Here is a 17035-nt window from a genome sequence, read left to right as displayed (position 1 = left end):
AATGTGGTACATAAGGCAACCGTCACAGGAGCATCAGACCCTTGCTCCGCATGTAATAGCCGTTGCCTCAATAGATCAATGGGAATGACACTAATACAGGGATTGAAAGTATCACAAAGCACCTACCTATGCATCGCGCTCTCCTAGTCATAAAACAATCCAAAGATCTTCAATGAGTTCAATAATCAATATCATTGGAAGTTTGCAACACATGCAGACTTAACATAAGCTAATTCTCAGTCTCAACGTAAAGTAACTTCTACTAAAAAAGTCCAAGAACTGTAAATCAAAGCCAGCTATCGGAATAAAGAAACAATGTCCAATAGTAACTACGGGTGAACATTTTCATAGAGAACTGTATATGGGCTATGCTCACAGGCTCAAGGAGGGATGCAATTTGAACATTCTTAAGAGGCACCGTATGAATTTGGCCAACACAAGCCAGTACGTAAATACAGGTATAGCTCACATCTTTCTGGCCATGTAGAGACTGTAGACAAAAAATCCTGCAGGTTAAGCTTTTTGTCTGTTAAAACACAGATCCCCTGATAGGTCCTACAAGTTCCTCTTGATGGCTGATTCTGAATCTACAAATAATTTCCCTAACATTCCAACAATTTGTCACTCAACTTTTGCCACTCCGTCGACAGGCATGCTGCTCTCTGCAACAGTTTCTTTGACAAACCTGGAAAAGTGAATCCTCTATCAGAAGTGAATAAGATGGAATAGACGATTGTCCCAAAAAAAATAATGGAATCATTGATGTCGAATGTAGATAGCAGAACATTATCACAGCAATATGTAGGACAGCAATTTCATGATTGAAATTTATTAGGCCTTTGAAACTATTGTTCACAAGCTTATCAAGAGAAAAAAATGACTTAAAAATTTTAATCACTCCAAAAAAACAACAAATTCTCTTTTTTATGACATATATAGATATTGGAATGAAGTTGCATGACTTCCTTCTGGCACATGCTACACTAGCAAATGTAAATGTTCAAGTTCTCTAGTCCATATACTCCTACCAGAAACAATCTCATGATATTTCCTCCTATCTTCTTAAGTTAAACTCTTTTCTCTTCTTTTGTTTAATAAGCCTCTAAATAGAAGAGTATGGAAAGAATTTTGATAGATGAAACTTCATCTATGATTATGGCTAGCCTATATCCACAGTAAGCAATACCTTGGGTAGACTAATGTTATTAACTTATAATTAACCAGAACCCAAAGGCAAGCTAGAACTAAATCCTCCTTGATGCTTTAAAAAGATAAAGGGACATCAAAAAGCACATATCGAAAGTACCTCGCTAGTTTTTCCTTGGATGATTGCAAGACGTAGATTGAGAGTATGAAAGAAAGGATGAGTCCTAGTCAGAATACATGAAGAATTATTAAAGCTGAATCCATCTCTCTTTAACTCTAATATAAATATGACACTTGCAAGCATTAACACTTGAACAAGGTGTAGATAGAGAGTATGAAAGGTAGACATATATATGTGCAAAAAGAGAGTCGCTTGACCAGACCGATACCTGATCCGAACAAAACATAAAATCCAGAAGTCACATCAATCTCTGACAGCTCCTCCCTGTTAAAAGAACAATATCGAAGTAACAACTTTTAACGTGGAAGCAAAATTTCAAGGACGTCAACATTTCATGAATCTTGCACAAATAATTGCAAAGCAGAGGAACAGTATACAACTGAAAAAAAAAAATTACCAGCTTTCTAGCATAACCATACTTAAGCCACTGAATGAATCTTTATGAACATTTCGTCTGGTTCTTGCCAAATCAGGCATAGTAATACACCCAATCAAAAATGCACTTGTCCATCTAATTATTACATAGAGTGGGATTTCAGAAGATGAGATGCTTTTGACAAGAGCAAACCTCACGGTTGAAAAGTACGAGTCTTCCAAGAAAATAACAAAAAAATAAGTTCAATCATTATATAACGGGCTACTCTGGTCAGAAGATGCATGTCTTCAAGATAAATATAGATTCCACGATGTATTCTCAGGAATGCATGAAAGATTCATTTACTTGAGCACACATGATAGGTGTTTGCATGGCGAAGACTCGCTGGTGAGAGTGCAAATATATCTCTACATTGACAGTTCCTAAAAGTGAGGTTATTATCTGCTAACCTAATAGAATCGCCTGCCAATGAAAGCCAATGCTTGGAGACAATGACCAGCTTATTTAATTATTACACTGTGATATACACTTTCTGGGATCATACAATAAAATGAGCTAAAACTTACCACGAGTATCTGACGAGCACATGTTTTGGCCAACTATTGACATCCCAAAATTTTTTCTGGATGTCAGGATGAATTTCAACATCTGTTCAGAATAAACTAATTCAATAGCTGCAACTTCTAATGAAAAGGAAGAAGTAAGACAGTAACGTTCAACCATTTTTTCTTGAAAGAATGACTCAAAAGACTTATGGCACCCACTAAGTTTTGCCACCATGATGTTTTCAGAAAGTCTCAAGTATGACCTACATAAATGATAGCAATACAAGCAAGCTTTGACATGCCTGCACAGTAAAAGTACAGTGGAATCTGAAGCAGTAAAAGAAGAACATGAAATGGATATATAGCAGGACAGTTAAATATCGACAAGAGTAAAAGCATAAAAAAATGGATTTCAGTCGTGATCACATGAGGAACCTTTCTAAAATCAGACTAGTTTTTAAAGGTGGGTTTGGTTCAGCATTTCCAAAGGGCTTTCAGCCTCCAAAGCCCATTGAGAGAATACTGAAGCATTTGGTTCAGCGTTAAGCCAGCATTTGGAGCTAGCATTTGACCAAATGCTGGCCTTGGAATAGCTGAAAGCCCAATGTTAATAGGGACCAGCATTGGGCTTTCAGCATTTGGCCAAATACTAAGAGATTTTTTTCCTTCCAAAACTAACCTCATCAATTCCCGATATTTTCGATTTTACCCCCTATTTTACTGTTTATCTTCTTCGTCGGTTCGACAAGGGGTAATTTTTTTAATTAAAAATGAAAAAATTGCATTCAAAGCCCTTTTGGAATGTTGCTTTTACCAAACACCATTCAACCTAAAGCCTATTTTCAAATGAGATTTTACCAAATGCAATTAACATTTTCTTAAACCCCTTTAGGTTGAAGACATTTGCATTTCCTCAAAGCTCATTTCAAATGCTGAACCAAACCCATCCCAAGTCTTTTGATCATACCACTCAAAGTGATTTAGATGCTCTTTCTTGGATTACGACTAAGTTTGGTTACCCTAAGAATATGCATTAGTCATGAGAAATGTTGCTGATATGATACATACTGATGAAGGCAATATAAAATTGGCGCCGAGCAGAAGCCGTCTTATTAGTTCATTTCCTAACAGAAAGAGACACACATGTGGAAAAAGTCACTTACAATGGTGAGGCATGTCCACGACTTTGGCTGTCACACCAAGCAAATCACTTCCCGAGTATCTCTATACAAACATGATGGCCATGAAAATTTGTTAAACAATTGCCATGAAAATCACAGAAAAATGCGGAGGGTAATACTTACCAAATGCACATCAATCATCGGCACCTCTTTACCGCTGCGATTTATAAGAAAAAGCCACGGGACTAGAAACTTCTCTCTTCCAACTTGGAATGATCTGCGTATGACAAAACAATTTTCCAACCAAAATAAATACAGTATAACAGAGGCAGCAAAAAGAATAAATGAATCCTATCTTGCTACGCTATCAATCAGCCCAGCAGTCTTTAAAGAGAACTTGTTTTCCAAGCCTCCAACATGGGAGCAAGGACAGAACCCCCACCCAAAGGCTTTCCTCTTCCTGCGACAGCAGAGAAGATCCAAACGAAGAACTCTTGAACAGGAGAAATGCAAATGTCTCTAGTGCTTCTCACGCTTGAGCATAAGGGATTCGTTTTCAACCCATAATTCAAGCTAGAAGCAGCAATTTTAGGCACAATGGGACACACATGAAACACATGAAGCGGCACTCGTAAGCAACCCAGCATGAAGACCACAGGATATACAGAGAGGTCAAAGAGATGTGAATTAGATAGAAAGTGCAACACGCACCCACATGAGATTCGCGAAAATCAGTTGCATTTGCAGAATTTGCAATTCGTGAAAATTTTTGCAGAAATCACGAAACAGAGAAAACTATGACGAAGAGAAACCATCCAAAATGCGATGCTACATCATTCCAATATCAAATTATCGCGCAAAGGAACATGAAGCAGAGCATCCCTCACACAAAACCATCATTTCTGATCGTAAATTCGACTGTTCACTCACACTTTGTAAGGATCAGCGTTCGTAAAACCCTCCGGTCTCGGAATTGGAACCAATACCTGCTCAAGACGGAAGAACCGCAAGGGTCACGATCATGAAAGGAAGGCCTGACATAACCTCGAATAAACAAGCGAGTGAGAGGAAATCACCTCGCGATTAACGGCAAATATAGGGCAGTGGCGGCCGATCACGTCTTGCCACGGCGACCTGTACTGATGAATCGCAGAACGAAGCAACGAATCGAACACAAAAAAAAAAAAAAAAAAAATCCTCGCGATCAATAAACAGAGCATAATTTCCACATAATGTTGAACCAGAACAAGTTTCGAGAGAGTACGGAGTGGTACTGTCCCATCCTAGCCATGGGAACGATGTCGCCCGGCCTGTAGGCGACGCAAATCGAAGGAAGCAACGGCAACAGCAGAAGCGAGAGCAGCAATGGCGAGCCGAATCCAGCGCTTCCTCGGACGGAGGTTCTTCCATGTCTTCCCATCGGTGCTCGTTTACTGGTGCTTGACTCGGTTCTTCGTATGCAGGGGCCAGCTGCTCTTCGATCTTCGCGAGGTCGACGAAGAAGAAGGGAGGCGATTCAGCAGAGTAGAGCCCAACCCAACCTGTGCAGCTTTGTGGAGTTGGGCTTGGGCTAATCATTACTGGAACGGGAAGCCCAGAGGCCCACATGTCGAACCCAAAATTCACGTGCTGAAAAAATAAAGTGGGAATTACACAAGCAATCATTTTTCATTTACATTTCGAAATAAATAAAAAAATATGTACATATCTTATGAAAATTTTATTGATAGATTATTTCAAGCAATACAAGCGATTATCTCCAAAATAATTCTTCCAAAGTTATTCATTTTCCACGAAATAAACGGACATAATTCCAGTGCCATCTTTAACTTGAACTGCTCTCGAATGTTCAATGTAATCTTTTGTTTGATCAAACAACAAATCGAACATTATTTGATATGCTAAGTTGGACTTTTACAATGGCAGGGAAAAAGATGTGACCGTGGATTCGATTTTCTTATTCATTTTCTTTTCCCGTACGGTTTTTTTTATCCCCTTTTTTGCTATCTATTTTTTAAAATCTAACGGATTGAAAGGCATGTGAGCAAATTCAAGTAACTCGAATAGATGAAAAGATGACATTGAACTTCTTAACATAGTCCAGAAATTACATTGAATATTTGGCAATGAATGATCCGTATTGAATAATTGTAATTTCAGACAAAACATCATACTTTAAGCCAAACTTTAGGAACTGATTGTGTTGTTTTCCATTAAGAAAAAATTCAAACCGCGTCAAATTGAGTCCTATCTCGAGTTAATCTTATTCGTGTCTATTTGAATTTCGGGTACCATTTTCTTAATAAATCAATTTCTTGATTATACTAGTAGAAGTAACCATGTCAACGGGCCTGCTGGTGACAGCCTAAAACATTTTTTTTTAAATATTGGAATAATTACGTATTTCAAAATCCATGCATAATTAAATAAATAAATGGAGGGTTTCTCAAGCTTGTGTGATCAAGTATTGGGGAGGCACCATTGAACTTCCCTTGCAAATTCAAAAGACTAGACGTGCCTCCTACGCCGTCGTCTGGGCCCGGCGCTTGAAAGCTTCCAACCACTCTCTCCAGAATTGGCTCTTCATCAACTTATGTCACTAACCATTCATGATCATCACCCGCACCTCCAACCTCTGCTCCTTCACGTAAACGAAACCCCAGTTGATTTTGCCAAGCACTAGCTTCCATGGCCGAGATTGGTAATCCCACCAAGAGATATCGGTCGGCGGCGCCGCCTCTTCCGTCCCCTATTCCCACGGCCACGGGATCCCGGTCCGCCGCGGACGAGATCTTCTTGCGGTACCTCGAAGCCTCCTTGCTCGTTCCCGAGCTGGACCAGCTGGGGCCTCAGCATCCCCGCCGAGTGCCGGATGTCATCGATCTCGAGTCACTCGTGCTGCGAGACGGCGCGTCGGTGCACAGGCTCCTGAGGTCCGCCAGAGAGTTCGGCGCGTTCTGGATCCGCGGGCATGGGGTTTCGGACGAGGCGTCACGGTCGCTGGCAAGGGAGGCCGAGAGGGTTCTGGAAGTCCAAAAGAAGAAGGAGGAGGGCGTCGAGCTTCACGAGGAAGGTGATTCCGCCGGAGAAGGGCGCGGTGGGGATAAGGAAGAGGTGATGAGGATTTGCTTCAGGGGAGGAATGAGATGGGGACAAGATTCTGTCGAGGCCGAGACCTATCGAAACCTTAGGTAATCAAAATTATTACAACTTCGACTATCCTTAGTATTCATCTTTTTCCAATGCTTTTTTTTTTTTTTTTGTGATTATGATTCTTGGTTGGCCTTCAACTTTATCTGGGCATTAATAACTGGAAATCAAGATCGATGACGGAGAGGAGTTCTAGGTAAATATTCAAATGGTATACGCACTCCTTTATTATGATATATGAAGGTGCGATAACTTTGAAAAATGATCACATGAATTGATCTAGAGATGTTGTTATAACTTATAAGCATTTTTCCTAACAAGACGGGAGTGACATGCCGTGACGATGTGGCCTCCAAAATAATCGGCGGATATTCATCTGCCATATCGACGTTCACCAGAAAATCTGTCGAGGGTCCGGTGAAATGACGGATCAATCGCAAAGAAATAATCATAGACGACAAGAACTAATCTGTGGAACATAAAGGTCATGACCTTGCATGGCCAAACTAACGCAATTCTAAATGCCTCATTACAGACAAGCGATTGGGGAGGTGACAAGCAAACTCGATGCGGTAGCACAAGAAGTGAGCCAAGTTCTTTCAGAGAACCTGAGGGCGAAGAAGCCTCGTGATCTTACTGAAATGGCGGAACCGACCTTGTGCGTGCACAGACACGTCCGTGATCGTCGTATCGTATGCAGCCCAAACCACCAAGCCGATGAACCTTTCGATTATGCTCTCAGCATCCACCTCCCCGTCGGGAAACACGGCGGGCTCTACCTCCGAACTTCGAGTTCTCCTCCGTATGCTTTTCCCACAAGCCCTGGCACGGTGCTTGTCGCCTTAGGAAAACCGGTCGAGGTAAATATTTCGACCTCTCGTTTCCTTTATTTCGATGTGCATGTGGGTTCTCTTATCCTACTTCGTTTCTAACTAATGAAATGCGATTGTGCACGCATTCAAGCCATTAGGTTTTCACAATAGATTTCAAATTCCATCAGATTTAGGTGCCCGGGGATGGGAAAAGTACTAAAATAGGCATAAACCTATTGCATTTATACCAATTTAGTTCTAAACCTTTCAATTGGACTAATTTAATCATAAACATTTTCACTTTGGTACAAGTTCAATCCATCCAGCCAATTTAGGCCAAAATCGCTGATGTGGACGCTTGCTATCTTATATGCGCAATCAGCTCTAATGCGGATATTCATTAATAGTACTTACATAATTTCGTTCATTTTTTTATTTTTATTTTCTTTTCTTTTTGCCGGTGGCATGTAGGCCAAAGCCCATGGCTAGCAAAGGCACTCGCTAGCGTTTGCCCTTGCCTAGGCCGGTGAGGACGGGCTTTTAGAACTAAATTAATCCCATTAAAAGATTTAGGACTGAATGGATACTAATGTAATAGGTTTATAACTTTTTTGGTACTTTTTCCCTCGGAGACTACGTACCTTCGGTGGGCTTTCCTGTCATTGAAAAAAAAAAGAAACAAGAAGGAGCCACGACCTGGCCTTCACTATTCCGCGGAATACGATACCAAGTTTCTCATGGACATCACCCTGAATTGCGAAAATGCCTTATTACGATGCTTATGCCACGTGACATGCTTATAAAACGAATTGCGTGCACTCTGTTGATGCATCTTGATCAACCGATCAGCCAAAAACAAAATGTGCCGAGGACTGACTAGGGTTTTTCCTTCCCGGTTGGAGCATTCATAACAGGAGTGGAGCGATGGAGAACTCAAATCTGCTTCATGGGAACCCATTTTTGGTCACGACGATCAGGATCCTGATCCTACCCAAAACGATGCGGCTGAGACCCTTTTCTCCTTGGACTATAAGTGTTCGCCCCCATGGTTGAGTCGAAGTCGCGACGCGACTCTAATGGTGGTCTCCATTCACGATCAAATCCTAATCGCCCTTTTCCTCGCTTGCTTGATGTATTCTCTCTCGTTCCTATTTTCCTACTAAGATCTTCACTCGATTAAACCGTTCGAGATCACGATACGCCACTTTGGAATGTTTAAGGATCACGATCCGCATACATGTTGTGCATGGCACATGCGTAGGTAGTATACAGTGTGCTCATATGATCACCACTAGATGCTCCTATTGGTGATGTCGTGTGGATTTCCTTGGGATATCATGTAAGGTGAATGTGCTTAGAGCAGGTCTCAATTCATTTTGCTCCTTGCTTAGATGCTACTATATATTGTTCATAAACGCAGCCATGTTCTAGGCAATACCTCGATAGATAATTAAGGATTAAAAACTGTGCATAATTTGTAATAATTAATTACATTCTCCACCGTTGATGTGAGTAACAGTTACTAGCTAAATGTAAAGCTACCCATATCGGACGGTTATGAGCGCGGAACGTGTAAATCTCTTGCCACACGACTCGTTCATCGAACAATCAATTAATCGGTACGACCGGTTCCGCCGGTGGGAGTGCACTCGCGAGACTGTGTTACTGTGATTTTCACTCATGGATTTGCGGCTCTAAATCGGACCACGTACCACTAACCTCAAAATAAAGCAAAGCAGATGCTAAAGCTATAATTTAACCTTAAGGTCTCGATATCATGAGCCGGTACGGGTCGCTTGAACTCGACCCGAACCGAATCGGACAGGACTATCACTTGATGGATCAAACAGTTCGGATCCCAGAACTTCCCATCACTCAGAGGGTCGACCTCCATTTGCATCGAAGCGATCCTCTGAACCTAAATCCCATGCCCAAGAAAGTGATCGCCGAAGCCCACTATCAATCACGGTCCACTAGCTACGAGCATTGAAGCTGACAAATGGAAACTTTAGAAACTCTAGTGCTCCGTCGGTTTCACTGGAAATTCGATACTTTTGAAATTGCTTTTCGAGGAATCATTTTTCGGAAGAACGATAATCACTTCCGGTGTCTTGCACTTGACCAGCGAATATCCCTTTTTAATCCCAACCCTAGGTATCGACCGCTACGTGCATGCACGATTCCGAACATCATTAGCGGGTTCCGACACTTTAACAAAGGCTTAGAACGCGGCGTTACGGGCCCAATTTTCGCGAAGATTCTCGATGGCCTAAAGCACTTTTGTGGTCCCTCATGGTCGATTCTTTTTACCTCTTAATACCAAACCCTAATTTAATTTAATATACTTGTGTTGTGTGTGTTCTTCGGTTGGGAGGTCGCAATTAGTTGACCCCGCGCCCGAAAATGTTACCAACGTGAAGGAAAGACTAAAAAGATTAGGAAAAGATTCCGCACCGACGAAGGATGATCAGGGATTGATTGCCCCATGTTTCACGGCAAAAAGGAAGGAGCCCATCGGAAAAAAAACGAAGTTCCTGTTGGTGGTTGTCAAACTTGTTTATTTTGCAAAGGCAAAATTACAAAAAAAAAATGTCTTAAACCTATTGATATTATATCAATTCAATTATAATTTTTTTTTGTCAATTGAGCCTAAATCTTTTGCATTTGTGCCAATTCAATCTATTTGGCCGAGTGGCGCCGACGTAGATAATTTTCAATAATATTCTTTTATTTATTTTCTCTTTTCTTTTTTTTTTCTTTCTCTGTCTTTCCCCCTATGGCCGAAGAGGGTCGACGGAGCTCGTCGGCCACTAGGCGAGGGCATCAAGGCTGGGATGGCCTCACCGGCCATGGGGAAAAATGAAAAAAATAAAAAATATTAAAAATTATCCACGTCGGTATCAACCGATCAAATTGACTAAATTGACATAAATGTAAAAGATTCAGGACTCGATTGGCAAAAAAAAATATATATATGCTTCGATTTGAATTGATATAATTACAATAGATTTATGACTTTTTTGGAAATTTTCACGTTTTGCATAGTTTCCTTGGCGATATTGTTCATCTCCGGCAATTTCCATCAACCTCGCATCAAAGGAATTAAAATTGCAATTTTATCATACTCCGGACCGATCTACATTTCATGCACCGGCATATCCCTCCCATAGGTAATCTATCTAGCATCGGCCCAGGTAGTACTTTGATGTTTTTCCTATTGTTAGTGTTGTATTTTATTTCGACATTTTACATTTTTCATAGCAATTAAGGATCAAAGAGAGATTTCCTTAAAAAAGGATGAAAAACGTAATTTTACCCTTAAAATCACGTGCATTAATCGCACATCTAACTGAGAAAAATAACCGGAAACTAACGACCTTAACAAAATAAAAGTTCAGTAGCATTGCGCGGAGGTCAAAAGTTTGGATGGAAACGTGCACTGCCCCTAGGGTTTAATGGAGTTTTCCATAGTTTTTCCCCAAAAACTATATTATCTTTTACTTTTAGGATATTTTTGCAAGTTTAAGAACTGGGAATCATATAGGATTTGCCAGTACAAAAGATTTGTTACATGCATCATGGAGGATAAAATTGTCCATAAAAGTCATAAACCTATCGTACGGCGACAAATTCGGTCTTAAACCTTTTAATTAATTGTTCCAATTTAATCATAAACATTTTTGTAGATTTGCAAAAATTTAGTTTTAAACCTTTCAATTATTACAATTTAATCTCAAATTTTTTGACAATTTATCAATGCGGTCCTTTCGGCAAATTACCCAAATAATAGGTTTACGACTAAATTGAAAAGATTTCAAAATATTTAGAACTAGTTCGACAAATTATTGAAAGGTTTATAACTAAATTGGTATAATTAAAAAGTTTTGAATTGAATTGGCCACTGTACAATAGATTTATAACTTTTTGGACAATTATCCCAATCATGTATAATACGATACGATAATATTCGTTTTCGACCAAAATTTGCAACGCTCGAGTTGAATTTCATTAGCCAATGGATTCGCACGTGGTTGCGTTCACGGTCGCGGACGTCCCTCCAAATCGTTCTAATTCATTGATTTGACAACGAAAACAAAGATCTATGTGCGATCCCCAAATATGAGGGAGGGGTCCATATGTTGTGTTTTTCTTTTTTTTGGTCTTATTGTGTGATGTAGCGTGAATGAAGGGGAAAAAAAAAATAAAGAAGGGGAAAATTGTCCAAAATAAGCTTATTGTATTTTGATCGATTCTATTTTAAACTTTTCAAAACTGTTCAAATTGAGTCTTAAACATGTTTGACACTTTATTTGCCGATGTGTATGCTGGACGTCTTATATGGCACGGCCAACGCTGATGATGATAATTTTTATAATTTATTTATTGATTTCTTTAAGTTATTTTTTTTAACTTTTTTTTTTCTATCAAGCCCGGTGAGGGCTGCCGGCCTTGCCGGCGATCGGCGAGGGGTCCACATATTATTATTATTATTATTATTATTTGTCTTGGTGTGGTGGTGCAGCGTAGGGGGGAAAATTAAATCAGAAGGCTGACGCAACAAGGAGACAATAGAATCTGGGACCCTACCATATAATTTCCTCCCTCAAGATCTAACCAATGTTTGTCCTGCGCTCGTGTACATTTGACTCTCCCTCTCAAATTCTTGGATTCTACAAAGATCTGTTGTCCCCCCCCACCTCCCCTAGAGCACGTGTACGGCGTACCTAATCCTCGTCCCTTCCGTCGCCGTCCTCGCTCGTCTTCCCCACGCACGACACTTTGGAAATGCGCCCCCCCCAGCCCCACGGGGAGTCCGCAACAACTACGCAGTCGCTTCCTTACGTTCGGAACGGAAGATTTCCTTACGTCGGCCGCCGCAGATTCTCCTCTCGTCCCATGTCGGGGGCGGGCGGTAGAAGTCCCGACGCTTTTGTCCCGGGGGAAATAATCACCGGGAGGGAGCTCGAGCGTTCGAGTTCGATAACATGTTCGGTTAGATCCACTCCGAATTTGTGGAGCACTGAATAGTTAGCTAGAAAAGACTAATCGGGGAGAGCGGAAGGGGGGGTAATGGTTAGATCCACTCCAGAATCTACGCAACCATGTCCCTTGGACTACGGAAGTCTCCCCTTGCGGCTCGCCGACACACACACACCCAACAAATGACTCCCCACGTGCGCCACGTATGGACAGAAAAAAAAAAAAAAAAAACCAAGAAGAAGAAGAAGTGATGCCCAAGCACCACATGGGAACGTAAGGACTTGAGTTGCAAAAACTTGTTCGCTCAGGAGATTGAATCGCACAAATCAGATCAATTCTGGAAGTGTTGTTGCACTAGGGATGCCAAGTTCAAAAATTCCTAAGAGTGGTTCATTCGATCCGATGGATATATCGCGAACCGAGAGTGAACATATGATTTTCAAGAAGTACCATTTGTTTATAATCTTTTATTCAACATTGGAATGCAACGGATCTCGACTTATTATGGTTGTGATTCTGGATTTTTCGCTTTTTTTAATCCAACGGTGAAAAGTTCAAGAGACATGTTATCTCCAAAAGACGATAGCATCGCCTCGTAAACTTGAGTCTGTATTGGATTTTCTTGAGGGCGGCATCGGTGGAGCTAGCTTAGAGGGCTTGAAAACTCCTTTATTTCATGCCGGTATTGCCGAATCAACTTCGTTTCACTCGCGCTCTCCATCCTCCTATATGAGATGATGTGCATGAATCGACTTACTTGATCGTGTCAATTTCACTCTTAGCTTAAGTTTGTCAAAACGAAGGATCTAAAATGCATTGGTCTCGCGTGAGCGGACATGTAGAAAACTTACGAAATTAAATACGTATGGCGAAAAGCAAGCCGAGATGGACCGAGAACATGTACCGTTTATTTGGTAGGGTGAACATTTATGACTCTAATCCAGTGGACCGACCACCAACTGTGTGCACCTTTTGGCTACGAGCACCCCATGTTTGACCCTGGACATAGCCTTAAACTTTACCAACTTTTTCTAAGAAAAATCTCTAAAAAAATCTTAGATTCAGTGGTCTAATCTGGAAAAAAAAAATCTGACTTTAGCACCTGCTTCAATTATTTTCAATTTTTTTTTGTCTTGTAAAAAATTTCAACTTTTACTCCTATCACAATTCTACCACTATTAGTTAAATCCTACGTGACATTTCCAAAATCGTCAAAAAAGCCCTAAGCCTTTCACGTTTTTACCAATTTAGTCCTCGACATTTTAAATTTATCGATTCAGTTCTAAACCCTTTTACCTTTTGCCAATTCAGTCCTATTGATCGGAAATTATTGATGTGGATGTTTGTCGTCTTATATGGCACCGCCGGCACTAACGTAAACAATTTCTGATACTTTTTTTTTTCTTTCTTTTGTTCTTGACTTTTTGGAATTAGGGGCCGGCAAGGGCCGCGAAGCCCTCGCGGCCGCTGGCTAGGGGTCGTGGCCCTCGGCCGCCCTTGCCGGGCCAAATCTCGCTATGGTCGGTGAGCCCCCGCCCAGCGCCGATGGACGTAAAGCGTAGCTGTCTGTCTGTCGCACATCAGGGCAATTGACGGAGCACCGTGCTCTTAAGGACGCTTCCGTGAGGGAAATGGCACATCGAGACCCCTGCAAAAAAAGAAAGAAAGAGCATACTTGTTAACTGTGGATGCTTGTTTGTCCGGAATTCTGTCATTTTCTGGAAGCACGGCTCGCGAAAAGAAATAAAAAAATGACCTGAAGACAACGGGTAAGTGCATCTAATCCATTAGTCTAAATGGGAACAGAAATCATAGTTTTGTTTCCATATGGTCTGTAAGGTTTTTGATGCCCTAACTAGAATAGCATTATCACCTTTGTTTGGAAATTGTTGCTGCCTTGTCTCTTTGCTTAATCCCGCCTCGGGAAATGATTAGCAAATCTTGTTCATGCATTGCCAACAAATATAAATTAAAAAAAAAAATAGAGAATGTTGTTCGTGTTTTTCCATTTGGGCAGTCTGCTGGCCCAATGGCACCACGACACATAAAAAAAAAAAAAAAAAAAAAATCACAAAAAACCCCGAACTATGCTAACTGTGATACATTTACCCTAAATTTTTTTTTTGCGACACAAAAAATCCCAAACTTTTACTCATGTGACACATTTACCCCAAACTTTTTCTTGTGACATTGAAAATCCTAAACTTATACTCGTGTGACATATTTTCCCCAAAATATTTTTTTGTGACATAAAAAATCCTAAACTTATACTCGTGTGACATATTTACCCCAAAATATTTTTTTGTGACATCAAAAATCCTAAACTCATATTCGTGTGACACATTTACCTCAAAAATTTGAAATAAATGTGTTACATGAATATAAGTTTAGAGTTTTTAATGTCACAACAAAAAGTTTGGAGTAAATGTGTCACACAAGCACAAGTTTGGGGTAAATGTGTCACATGCGTACAAGTTTAGGGTTTTTTGCGTCACAAATAAAAGTTTGGGGTAAATGTGTCACAAAGGGCATAGTTTAGGGTTTTTTGTGGCTTTTTCCCAAAAAAAAAAAAACCAAACATAATGTATATTCAGCTGAAGAAAATACGAATGTATAGAACCAGGATTTGAATATACAGTTAGCTGAATATGTATCACCGAAATGACACGGTGTCACGTCGCAATTTGAATATATATTCGGCTAAATATTCCGGTTCTGTCCGAGCACTCGGATTTCGCACCTTGTGATTAGATTAGGAATATTAGAGCTTGGTCTATTTGATCGGTAAATTCAATTCAAATTCGAGCGAGGACGATTTCAAATGCGATGCTTGACCGTTTATATAGAGGTGATCTCGAAGGCGCCCGAAAACCGGCGCATCACATGGGGCATTCCCTCGTTCTCCAATTTGCAAAGTTGTAATAGCCCAAGTTGCATTCCCATCACTTTCAATGGTTTCTTGTCTTAGTCCAAGTTGCATTCCCATCACTTTCAATGGTTTCTCCCTCCATACAAGCCGACCCTATTAATATCTCATTAGATTCTATCACATCACCTATGCTAGATCACGCTAACTGCGTAGATCATGATGCACATACACACATGCATACTTATATATGTATAGAAACAACTTTTTTTTTAATGACTTTTCCATTGTGGAGCAATTTTTTCGTCATCTATCGAGGATTGGGCTATGACTTGTAAAGCAATTAGACAATTGCCTCGTCAAAGATAGAGATAATAATACAAATGTTTTCTTAATTTTGACTTGATGTGCAATGTGAACTTTGAAATTTTAATTTGATCAATGTAACTCCCGAACTTTATTCAATAACTTCTCCATACAGTCTCTTACAATCCATGGACTAAAAGATCAGGAATAATATAACACATTGAACAAAAAATTCAAAGACCCGCATTGCATAAATTTAAAATTCATAGGTCACTTAATATGTTGGGTGAAAGTTTGAAGATTATTTATGTGGCGTGGCCATGGCAATGACATGTAAACTTAATCTTTTTGCGACTGAGATGGTGTGGGACATAAAAGCGAGCACATGAAGTTTTGTCCAGGAAAGAGAAGACAATGGAGAAAAAAAGGATTTCACTTTTCAAGTTTCTGACAATGAAAAAAAAAAAAATTTCCCATTTTTCACAGTGAATTCTCACTTTTATTGCGTGGGATCTCTCCGCCAATAGTGGCCCTAGGCTCGGACAAGGAATCTAGGACACTGTCACATTTTCTTACGTGGGGGGGAAACTGTTTTACGTTGCTGGTTTTGAAAAATATTGCATTGCCCCCTTTTTGAAGTTCGCCAAGCGAACTTCAAACTTTTTGAAAATGAAAATCAATTTAAAATTAAGCACTTTAGGTAAAAAGTTGCTGGAATTTGAATTTTAAGCTCCCATCTAATCAGTCTCCCATCGCCTATTGTTCGAAATCATTCAAATCTTTTCGGCCAAATTAAGTTTTTTCTTTTGTAAGGTAAGTATCCAAATTAAGTTATTTTCACATTTCATAACATTAAAAAAAAACAAACGGTTGGTATTCTTAAAAATTCCAGACTGGTACACCCACGCCACATAAATTTTAAAATAATTCCATGTTACAAAAATGCCCATAAAAAAAATACATCAAAACCTCAGGGCAAAACTAAAGATTTTTCAAGCAGAATTTCGAAACCCAATTGATTTTCTCCGCACGTGGCTTCCTTAAAGCGACGCCGTTCGAGAAGACCCGCTTGTGTTGAATTTTCTTAGTCGGATTCACATTACACGTTGAGATCACCTGATTTTCCTTGTCCGTATTTCCAACGTCGAGAATTTAACGGAAACTAACGAAGCGTATAATTATCACCATAATGTTCGAGACATTTCTTGGCACGAAAAATGAAAGAGGAAAAGAACTCGTACGAGTTTGAAATTTTTTTGGTGGCACTAGCCCAAAAAATGAAAAATGTTGTACAACCTGAGCTTTTTCTCTATTCGTGATGCAATATTAGAGATGGGGAGGATTCAGGATCGGAAGGCTGAGCACGCACATAGAGCCTTGATAGAAGGAGCAGAAGAAGGACTCCTTCTGGTTTTTGTGCTTTTTGCGCTGGTGGAAGAGCAGAGGCTTTAACAATTTCGAGAGAACGGCAATAAAGCTGATGCCTTTGTACTTAAAGTTGCTGTTCTTTTGCAGTAGGAGAAAATTATATATAAAAAAAAAGGAGGGGGGA

General features: G+C 40.1%; 2 protein-coding genes across 2 annotated transcripts; one reads left to right on the top strand and one right to left on the bottom strand.

Annotated features, from left to right (window-relative positions):
- Positions 1–150: 150 nt before the first annotated feature.
- On the bottom strand, positions 151–4865 carry LOC115746903. The gene is made up of 10 exons (XM_030682869.2): positions 4634–4865; positions 4446–4508; positions 4300–4355; positions 3553–3646; positions 3412–3472; positions 2270–2351; positions 1536–1591; positions 1307–1370; positions 599–685; positions 151–547 (listed from the first exon to the last, which is right to left on the bottom strand). Exons 1-9 carry the CDS (start codon positions 4787–4789, stop codon positions 622–624), a joined length of 696 nt encoding a protein of 231 aa, XP_030538729.1. The 5' UTR covers positions 4790–4865; the 3' UTR covers positions 151–547; positions 599–621.
- Positions 4866–5868: 1003 nt separating this feature from the next.
- On the top strand, positions 5869–8687 carry LOC115746887. The gene is made up of 3 exons (XM_030682838.2): positions 5869–6560; positions 7055–7379; positions 8246–8687. The coding sequence occupies exons 1-3, from the start codon at positions 6058–6060 to the stop codon at positions 8492–8494; spliced, it is 1077 nt and encodes a 358-aa protein (XP_030538698.2). The 5' UTR covers positions 5869–6057; the 3' UTR covers positions 8495–8687.
- The last annotated feature ends 8348 nt before the right edge of the window (positions 8688–17035 follow it).

This window comes from Rhodamnia argentea, chromosome 7, assembly GCF_020921035.1.
Source record: "Rhodamnia argentea isolate NSW1041297 chromosome 7, ASM2092103v1, whole genome shotgun sequence".
Classification (NCBI taxonomy): Eukaryota; Viridiplantae; Streptophyta; class Magnoliopsida; order Myrtales; family Myrtaceae; genus Rhodamnia; species Rhodamnia argentea.
Note: the sequence above shows the minus strand (reverse complement) of the source record. Positions and strands in the feature narration are given on the sequence as shown.

Excerpts from the sequence above, each read along its gene's own strand:
- LOC115746887 (XM_030682838.2), top strand. The coding sequence starts at position 6,058 with ATGGCCGAGATTGGTAATCCCACCAAGAGATATCGGTCGGCGGCGCCG. Across the intron at positions 6,561-7,054 it reads GAGACCTATCGAAACCTTAG|ACAAGCGATTGGGGAGGTGA; the intron begins GTAATCAAAATT and ends GCCTCATTACAG. Across the intron at positions 7,380-8,245 it reads CCTTAGGAAAACCGGTCGAG|GAGTGGAGCGATGGAGAACT; the intron begins GTAAATATTTCG and ends CATTCATAACAG.
- LOC115746903 (XM_030682869.2), bottom strand. The coding sequence starts at position 4,789 with ATGGGAAGACATGGAAGAACCTCCGTCCGAGGAAGCGCTGGATTCGGC. Across the intron at positions 4,509-4,633 it reads GGATGGGACAGTACCACTCC|TACAGGTCGCCGTGGCAAGA; the intron begins GTACTCTCTCGA and ends GCGATTCATCAG. Across the intron at positions 1,592-2,269 it reads GTGCTCGTCAGATACTCGTG|GGAGGAGCTGTCAGAGATTG; the intron begins GTAAGTTTTAGC and ends TTCTTTTAACAG.